This window comes from Haliotis rufescens, unplaced genomic scaffold (assembly GCF_023055435.1).
Source record: "Haliotis rufescens isolate VD_foot unplaced genomic scaffold, xgHalRufe1.0.p SCAF_5, whole genome shotgun sequence".
NCBI classification, from domain to species: Eukaryota; Metazoa; Mollusca; class Gastropoda; order Lepetellida; family Haliotidae; genus Haliotis; species Haliotis rufescens.
The window spans coordinates 20376895-20387352 of NW_025964223.1; the positions used below are offsets into that span (position 1 = coordinate 20376895).

At 41.6% G+C, this 10458-nt stretch overlaps 1 protein-coding gene across 1 annotated transcript; it reads left to right on the top strand.

The window, feature by feature from the left end:
* The first annotated feature begins 302 nt into the window (after positions 1–302).
* LOC124138983 (ectonucleotide pyrophosphatase/phosphodiesterase family member 5-like) lies at positions 303–1244 on the top strand. Its single transcript, XM_046505911.2, has one exon. The coding sequence runs from the start codon at positions 381–383 to the stop codon at positions 1242–1244; it is 864 nt and encodes a 287-aa protein (XP_046361867.2). The 5' UTR covers positions 303–380.
* The last annotated feature ends 9214 nt before the right edge of the window (positions 1245–10458 follow it).

The following is a 10458-nucleotide window of genomic DNA, read 5'->3' on the forward strand; positions in this document are numbered from 1 at the left end:
TGAGTGTAATTTTACAAAGTGATATTGCATGGAAATAATTGTGAACAAAAAGTAATGCGTCCCTTCAGGCATATCATGTTTACTTTTGCATGTTTTGAGCAAATGTATTTGTCCACAGGACCATGTAACTAATAATGATAATGAACAAATTCGCAAAGAAAGCGTAGACGAGGCCTGCGAGTTGGTTATTATTATTAGTTACATATGGTCCTGTGATTTGTCGACTTGCGAGTTTTTTAGCGATCGGCTTATGAACAACAAATAGAGTTATTTCCCTTGAATAATTCCTCTTCCGACTTTCCTGAACATGACAACCTGAAAACAGTTGATTGTTTCCAGATTCTTGTTAGAATTGCGACGTAATTTCAAGTCGCACGAACATGATTTCAATGTTAACTGTGTTTGTTTGTCTATCGTATTGTATTCCGATTAATAGCCACTTTGAAAAAGCGAGTTCGCCGCCGAAGTTGTTAGTGATTTCATTCGATGGATTCAGGTGGAATTATTTGGAGCGGACGTATACTCCGCACTTCGACGTTTTCTTGAAAAATGGAGCACACTCAAAGAATGGCCTCAAGAACGCGTTCATTACCAATACATTTCCAAACCATTACACTCTAGCTACGGGATTGTGGGAAGAAAGCCATGGCATCGTGGCCAATACGATGTACGACCCAAAACTGAAAGAAGTTTTCACTCTTGGCCTATCAGCATCAAATATAGCCGATCAGAGGAGTGCAAAGTGGTTTGATGATGGCGGCGAACCCGTGTGGGTGAAGAACCAGCTTCACAACCCTCACCACAGAAGCGGCATTGTGATGTGGCCGGGAGGGGGTGCTCCTGTCAAGGGTGTCCATGCTGTCCACAATATCTTGTATGATCCATCTGTCAAAAACAACACGAGGGTAGATACCATTTTGGATTGGTTCACAGCAACCTATCCTATCAACCTTGGTCTTCTTTATTTTGAGCAACCAGATGAATTTGGTCACCAATTTGGACCAGATTCTAGACAGGTGACAAGAATGATCGGAGGGTTGGACGATGTAGTCGGTTATCTGTTGAAGCGTATGAAAGAGAAGGGTTTGTTGGAAAATACAAACGTTATCATAACAAGTGATCATGGATTTTCAAACACTCCACCTGAAAATGTTATTAATTTGGATAAATACATTGATCCATTGTCATACAAGATATTTGCAAGTGACCCAATTGGAAATATTTTGCCCAATGAAGGTAAGTAGAAAACTGTAGAACCATCTCATTAAGGTCTTTGAAAGGCATTTAGAAGTGATACACATAAGGAAGAGAATTTATGGATGTCAACTTCTATATTATGAGGAACACAACGTTTCGGAGTACATGCTTACTCCTTCATCAGGTGAATAAATGCCATGAGGCAGAGAGCATATATATGTACATGTAGGGACAACAAAATTATAATATTAAGGTAACAAATGGTGGAAATTGACAAGGGAAGCCAACAGCATATTGGCGCTGATAGGTGATGCCAGACCCAAACCAGCCCCATCGCCCATCAGAATTACCATACCCTACCAAGGCCCTGTCACTCATCAGATTTCCCATCTCATCAAGAACAAGCCAACGTAGATGTCACCTTCTAGCGGCAAGTCGATCAAGACCAATCTACAAGCCAATGGCAGAGGCACAAGCAGCGTAAGTCCCAACCCCCGAGGATGTATTTACCAGATCCCCTGCAACTGTGGCCACCAGGACATTAGAGAAACCGTGAGAGCCCTCAACACCAGACTCTGTTAACAAACTCGGCCTGAAATCCGCTATTTCTGAACACATTCTGAAGAACAAATACCATAACATCATATGGAAAGCCACCAAAGTCCTGTCTCCCAACAACATCTGGCGACAAAGAAAACGACAAGAAGCCATTGACATCAGGAGACACCAGCCAGCCATGAACCGTGACCAGGGAACCTATCTGCCTAGTGCTTGGGACTTATTGCTTTGATCTTTGTCGGTGCCAATTATTTAGCTGACTTCCATTTGCGCATTGCTATTTCCATTCTTTCACCTATCAGTGCTAATTACCCCTGGCCTCCCAATTGCCCAGTGTCCATTGCCTATTACCTATCAATGATAACTTAAGTACTGGCTTCCATACTATCAGCGCTAATAACTATAAAGTGTTGGCTTCCATTGTCTATTGCTAATCACCTATCAGCGCCAATGATCTGTTGCCTTCACTTTTTAGTTTCCACCCCTTGTCAATTTCCACCTTTTGTCATCTTATTAATTTTGTCCTTGCATGTACATGTATACTCACACGCAAAAGAAACGCAAGTCGAGTATGCAGTATACATGTTATTTATTTTCAACAGTATTAAAAGACAAGAAATACTAAAAGGGCAAGATTGACAAAAATTTGACTGAAGACAGTTTAATGGATTAAAAGGCAGATTACATAATTATTATTTTTTTCAAATGTTAAGGGCTTACACAGTTTCGGGTCAATACCCAAAATGTCAGTCAATACCTGGTGTGACCACCATTAGTATTGATCACTGCCACACATCTCCTGTACATTGAGTGGATCAGACGATTTGTGGAGGCCCCAGGGATCCTCCTGCACACACCCAGAGCAGCTATGCGTAGTTCATCGGCAGTTGTAGGGACTGGGCGCACATTGTGCAGACGCCTTTGAACCTCATCCCACAAGTGTTCGATGGGGTTCAGATTAGGTCTGAGGGCTGGCTACGGTAGAACACGGATGTTGTGTTGTTGCAGAAAGGTCATGGTAGCTCTGGCAACATGGGGACGAGCGTTGTCCTGCTGGAAAATGTGTTGTTGATGTGCAAAAATGGAACAACGTGGGGTCTGATCACCTGGTCGATATACCGCTGAGCAGTGACGCCGTGTCCCCGACCTTGACCAACATTCAGAAAGCACATGGGTCCAAGTCTCGCATTAAGTCCAATCCCTGCCCATATCATGACGCTAGGTCCACCCCATGGGTTCCTTTCCACAACGTTTCTGTCAGCAAAACGATCACCTCGACGGCGCCAAATTCTGACTCTTCCGTCTGCATTGGAGACACAAAAGCGACTTTCAGCAGAGAAGATGACACGCCTCCGCTCACGATGACGCCAATTGTGATGACCCTGTGCCCACTGAAGTCGTTATGATTATTATAATTATCATGGTTGTACATGTTATATGATCTTGTGTTTTTCTTTAACATAATTAATGAAAATATAGATAAGGAATAAAATATATATATAAAAAAATTATGCGAGCCTTTGACAAGCATTATCATGATAATATATGCTTTTATTCCTAATATATGATATATATTAGGGGGAAACAGATGAGTGTCACCATGTATATATCTCGTCACATGTACAAGCCTTGCAAAATGTTTGTTTTTTAAATTCATAATAGGCCTATCTACATGTACTACTCAAAAACGTTAAGGATCACAAAAAGACAGGAAATTCCCCAAAGGAAAAGAAAACACACAGGCAGTTCTCGAAAGGACAGAACCCCACACAGACAATTCTAAATAAGGACAAAACCCCACTCTGACAATTCTCAACAGGGACAAAATCCCACACAGACAATTCCAAAGAAGGTCATGCTACATTAATCTCAATCCCTACGTTCCACGTGTCTTATTGAGAAATGTTTTGCAGGTTATCTGTACCGTTTCCCTCTTGCCCAGAGAATTGATCCTTCGATGTCCTTTGTGACATTTAGAGACATTTAGAGGCATTTAGAAGTTGGGAGTACTAAGTAAGGATAAGACATATGGATGATCTTCACTATGCCTCATCCACCCACCTGAAGTCAAGAGAGGAATTATCTCAACCCTAGCGAGACGAGCTCACAACATGTGTTCTACGAAGCAACATCTTACAACTGAACTCAACCACCTCAGACAAGTTTTAACACTGTACAACCACTACCCCGAACAGCTAGTACAACAGACCATACAGACAATACAGAACATCACCAAGAAAATTCAGAAATCTCCCTGTCAACAATTTGCACCCTTTGTGGTCAGCCTCCCCTACTTTGGAAAAGTTCGCCACAAAATCCAGAGACTGTTAAAGAAACAGGATGTGGTTTTCAAGAGAAGTCACAGCATTCAGAACACCATTAAAGCCACAGGAAAACCGCCACCCAGACACAAGCTAGAACCATTAGGAGCAGTGTACCACATTCCGTGCAATTAAATTCATTATTGAATTCTCTATTCAGTACTATACAGGCCATAGGCCCTTCGTACAAAATGTATGACACATATTTATGGCAACAGTCACAATGATAAAATACGTACCATTTTAGTACAATTTTATTTGTAAATAATTGAAATAAGAAGCGGCTTAAAACGCAACCTTGTCTAACACCTAAATTACAATGAAAAGGTTATTACTTCTGACACATGACTTAACATTACCCGGCCACCATAAATTGACTTTAACATTTTGACATCTTAGAGCTGACACCGTGCTTTTCAAATAATTTCCACAAATAAGAACGAAGAGTCAAACGCCTTTAAAAAGTCTAAAAAGGCTACACAACCTTACGACCAGACATACCTAAATATGGTTGAATAACAGCATTTAAAATAAAAAGTATGTCAATTGTCGAGTATCCTCGTCTTAAGCCAGATGGGGCGGTCGGGTAGCCTAGTGGTTAAAGCGTTCGTTCATCACCCCGAAGACCCGGGTTCGATTCCCGATATAGGTACAATGTGTGAAGCCCATTTCTGGTGCGTCCCACCATGGTATTGCTTGAAATTTACTAAATGCGGCGTAAAAAAACACTCAATCACTTGTCTTTAGTTTTTCTAAATTTGTTAAGTGCACGACACCGCTCGTGTTTCATTAACAGACAGCCATCAACATGTCATGAGTATCTTCTTTTACAAATATGTTGATGATTGTTATTATTAGTCAAAGTTTTATTGGACGTACATTTGTGGACAGGCATATATTGGCCAAACAGCGAGGCCCCTCACAACCCGAATTTAACAACACCAAAGCTCAGTCTCAAAAGTTGACTCTAAGGCAGCTCTATCAGACCATATCCATGACAACACAAGCCACGGCATCCATAGGGACAAAGTCAAAGCCATCACCACCAACCTCAAAGACTTCAAAATTAGAAAACTACAAGAAGCCATCAACATGGACTCCAACCATCAATCAACCGCGATCAGGGCTATTACATACCCCCAGCGAACCATCAACTCATCAAAAACTCCAATCAGCCATAATCCTTTTGTTTATATTACTGGCCTCATCCCTTTGTTTATATTACTGACTTCATCGGTTAATATGTAATTGTGTTCATAACAGGTTTCTCTATTCCAGTGTAACTTCCTCCCAATCTACTCTTGTATAAACAGGTCGGGTAGCATAGTGGTTTAAGCTTTCGCTCGTCACGCCGAAGACCCAGGTTCGATTCCAGACATGAGTACAATGTGTGAAGCCCATTTGTGGTGCCCCCAGCCGTATTATTGCTGGAATATTGCTAAAAGTGGCGTAAAACCTGACTCACTCACTCACTCACTGTATAAACACTGCCTCCTACCTGTATGTATACTTGTCAACCATACTCTGCACACCACTAGCTCGATAGGGGCGGTCGGGTAGCCTAGTGGTTAAAGCGTTCGCTCGTCACGCCGAAGACCCGGGTTTGATGTGTGAAGCCCATTTCTGGTGTCCCCCGCCGTGATATTGTGGAATATAGCTAAAAGCGGCGTAAAACCCCACTCACTCACTCACTCACTAGCTCGATAACGGTGTTAGAACCTACACCGAAACGTCGCTCCAAATTGTAATAAAGTAGCTGTTCATCCATATATCTTATCCTTATTGAACAGGGGGCACGGGTGGCCCAGTCGTCTAAGGCGCCGCGATTTTCTGTGCAGAGTTGCGTCCCTTGGGCACGCCAGAACCCTATGATTGTGTGTTCGAATCCCGGTTCGCCCCGATTATGTTTCTAGGTTTGTCAGCACCATACCCGTGCTCGTGGGTTTCTCCGAAGTGGTAAACGTCTGAGACCTGCATCACTTCGGGCTTTCCTCACACATTAAGCTGACATGCCGTGATATAACTGGAATAGTGTTAAAAGCGGCGTTAAACCCAACTCACTCACTCACTCACTTTATTAAACAGATAATAATGCCGGGCACACTTTTGTTTGTGTGAAGCTGGCTATTGGGATTAACGAAACACATGGGAGGACAAGACCCAAGCAATTAATGATACGTCAATCAGTGTTTGCTAATTGTCTGTACCCAGCGAGTCTCCCAGAAATGCTGCAGGACGATACGAGTGGGGCTTAACGTCCCATTTAAGCATATATAGTCGTATAGTGACGTTCAGTAAACTACGTTTATAACGAACGCGCTTATAACGAACTGACGGATATAACGAATTTATTTTTAGTCCAGACCATTTGTTGTATGTATGCTTATAACGAACTATGGTTATTACGAACTAAAATTAGTGGTCCCCTCGAGTTCGTTATAACTGTAGTCTACTGTAAATGCACATACTACTCCGGACTTTCTTGTGCTGGTTCACTGAGATTCGGTGCCACAGATTTACATATACTGGAAGAAAACAATTTGGAATCATGAATATTTGGGGGAATATTTGTTATGAACTTGTGTGCTCAATCTTCAATATAAAAAAAATATCCCCTAAAATATTCATGATCTCTGAAAATTTTTGTTCAGTAAAGATACCCCGCACAGTATACTGTGACGTCAAGCCGACCAGTCCTTGCTTTATAAATGCGCTAGTCAGGGTAATACCAAACTTGGTCTGGGGGTTTGGACTATATTTTACAAGTGCTTCTGCCGAATTTGAATTATGTCTACTTTTAAAATGTTGATCTCGCAGATATCAGAAAAGCTCGAGTGAATGATATCGAGGTACGTTTGTAAAGAGCACATGCAATCTGATAGTCACGTGAACTAAGGAAACTAGTGACTCCAGCTACACAATGGATTCCTCCCAATGCTGATCGAGGTGATTCATTAGGATTGAAGTGATCCGAGTGACCCGAATGACTTGGAAGTTGCCACATAAGATAATATACGTTTACATGTCTAGAAATATATATGAGAAGTATCTTTGATAAATAAGAAGCAGCATTTGGTAGCTATCGCAAATAAAACATTGATGCTCGATATCAATACGGTGACAAAACGCATAACCATCTGGTGGAATATGTGATATCGGCACAAATATAGGTGTCAACTTGTCAAGGCGTATAATAACACATAAGTCTCCTAAGAAGCGACTAACGGGATCGAGGGGTCAGGCTCGCTGACTTGGTTGATGCATGCCATCAATCCCAATTGCGTGGATCGATGCTCATGATATTAATCACCTGGAATGTCTGGTCCAGACGCGATTATTTACACACCGCTGTCATATAGCTGAAATATTGCTGAGTGCGGCGTTATACAACAAAAAAACCAACAACCAACCAACTCAATTCTACTGTCAAACCCATTTGACAGAGTGCGTCGCTAACCGTGCCGCTACATTCGAATCCATTAGATCTGAAGTACTTGTTCGCTGATAAAAAGAAAACACCCGAGTTCCTTAATGTCTAAAAATTAACAACTTTCATTTTATTAAATAATGAACAAAAATAATATGGATCGTTACATCATGGAGTGGATGAGTGGGTATGGTTTTACGCCGCTTTTACCAATGCTCCAGCAATACACGCGGGGGACACCAGAAATGGGCTTCAGACAGTGTACCCATGTCGGGAATCGAACCCGGGTCTTCGGCGTGACGAGCGAACGCTTTAACCACTAGGCTACCCGACCGCCCCTGGAGTGGATGAAACGGACATGATCATGGCAAGGGATTTAAACTCCACATGCATTGTAATCCTGTGATACTGTTACAATTCATTTGTTATATCTTACTTGATTTTGTCGAATTATTTACATAGAGATATCAATTTTGGTAAAATTAATCTCATATATATCAAGTTTGTAAATGATTTTAAATTTGCATTAACCATCACGCTGTTGTTTGCCAATTAAAACAAATATATGAATTTATACTCTGTTTAATATAAACATGTTAATATAATAATCTTCTGAGTCATGAAAACACCATTCTATTTTAATCATTCAGTAACTTTGTACTTGTAAGACTAGTACACTTCGGGATAAAGGGAACGGGTAGTATTTAGCTTGCCACTGGTCCATCAACCAATCTCATTAAAATCAGATCTTAGCTCTCTCTACCGCTAAATAAAGATCTGAAGACATCCCATTAGGGTCACGTCGGAACGACCTTTCATCCGATCAATTAGAGTTATTGATTTATTGATATCACGATCATGGGGGTACTAGGACATGCATCAAGCAAGTCAGCGAGTCTGACCATCTGACCCCGTTTAAAGTAGTCCGAAAAAGACCCGCGAAGATCCGGGGTGGAATAGGTCTTCAGCAACCCATGCTTGCCGTAAAAGGTGACTATGCTTGTCGTAAGAAGCGACTAACGGGATCGGGTGGTCAGGCTTGCTGACTTGCTTGATGCATGTCATAGTACCCCAATTGCGTAGATTGATGCTTATGGTGTCAATCACTGGATTGTCTTGTCCAGACTCGATTATTTACAGACCGCAGTCATATAGCTAGAATATTGTTGAGTGCGGCGTTAAATACAAACAAACAAAACAAAATCTCCCGAAACGTAACGGTTGATGAAGACTAGTTTTTACCCGGAACCTCACGGGTTACGAAGCTGCGGCGGTTGTGGTGGATCCAGGGTATTGATCAGAACAGAATGGAGATATCAGACACTGTACAATGAAGGGTGACTATGCATATGACGTATGGAAAATGGTATGAAAAAAAACAACAACAAAAAAACTTAACACTTGAGCCTTATTATAAAATCACCAACTTACATATTTAGAGGGAACTATGTTCTTCGCATGGTGACCATTTCCGATCACGTGACCGTTTCCGCGGGGTAGTGAATAGAACGTCTGCCCGAAGAGCGGAAGGTCACTGGTTTGATCCCCGGTCGCGTCATACCAAAGGACGTTACTTGTTGTTACCCTGCCTAGAGTTCGGTTTTAAGGGGATAAAAGAAGGATAGGTCAGCTCGGAGTCAATTTGCTGTGTCTGAGTAGCGTATCCATGTTAAACTTCGGCATGCTGTCTCAGTGTATCTCATTGGACTAGCACCATGAAACCGGTATTACTCCGGACGTGTACGCACGCACACACGCACGCACGCACGCACGCACGCACGCACAATGCAATGCAATAGGGAACATGCCAAACTCGATTATCCGGGGTATTATGTCTCCATTCTGTTACGATAAATTCCCTGGACCCATTCTCTAGTGTAGCATCGTTTCAAATATATTCGGGGGCACGGGTGGCCCAGTCGTCTAAGGCGCCGCGATTCGCTGTGCAGAGTTGCGTCCCTTGGGCACGCCAGAAACCTATGATTGTGGGTTCGAATCCCGGTTCGCCCATATTATGTTTCTAGGTTTGTCAGCACCATACCCGTGCTCGTGGGTTTCACCGAAGTGGTAAACGTCTTAGACCTGCATCACTTCGGGCTTTCCTCCCACATTAAGCTGACACGCCGTGATATAACGGGAATAATGTTAAAAGCGGCGTTAAACCCAACTCACTCACTCACTCAATTCAAATAACATGATTCTAAAAATAGTCGTACAATAAAATTCGGTTCTAAGTTTGAACTAGGAGAGATGGAGGCGGTATGACTCAGTATGGGATCGCCGAACTTTAGATTTGAATTACACTCTCCATTATGAACGAGTTACATAAGAAAATGGCGGCTATTAGCATGACATACATGCAGGCTAATTTGGCACAATTAGGCCCACAATGTTTATTATTTTTATACATAACCATAAATATATCCTTCACTGTATACTACAGCCAGTCTTTCTATTCTGTGTAATGTAAAGGTCATGTTACCAGTAAAATTGATCAAAACAGACACTGACATACGACATCATCATCGTAACAACAGAAAATGAGAATGATATTCCTCATAATACCAATACATGTGATATGTACTAATATCATATGTACTATCAAAATAAAATCAGTCCTCTTTCAAAACTAGAAACATGTTGACGTAAGAAAACTTTATTTGTTCTCGTGAACTAGTTATTGGGACGGAAAGCGGCATGACTTTAGACAAGTATTGAACGAATTAGATCATTTACTTCTCAAGCGATTGAACGAAATATGATTCGTGGAGAACTTAAATGAAGCTCTCATAAAAGAACTTAAGTGACTTATCCTCACAAGTGGTAGCCTACACACAATATATACTACAGTTTGTTTATTCTTTTATTTTGGTACTTAAACTATGAAATGTTCTCTTGTCGTGCACTCATTTTCGCTTCTTTTCTGAGGCAACCCATTCACAATGGAGGGTGTAA

What these genes read in the sequence shown, in the direction of transcription:
- LOC124138983 (XM_046505911.2), top strand. Translation starts at nt 381, where the DNA reads ATGATTTCAATGTTAACTGTGTTTGTTTGTCTATCGTATTGTATTCCG.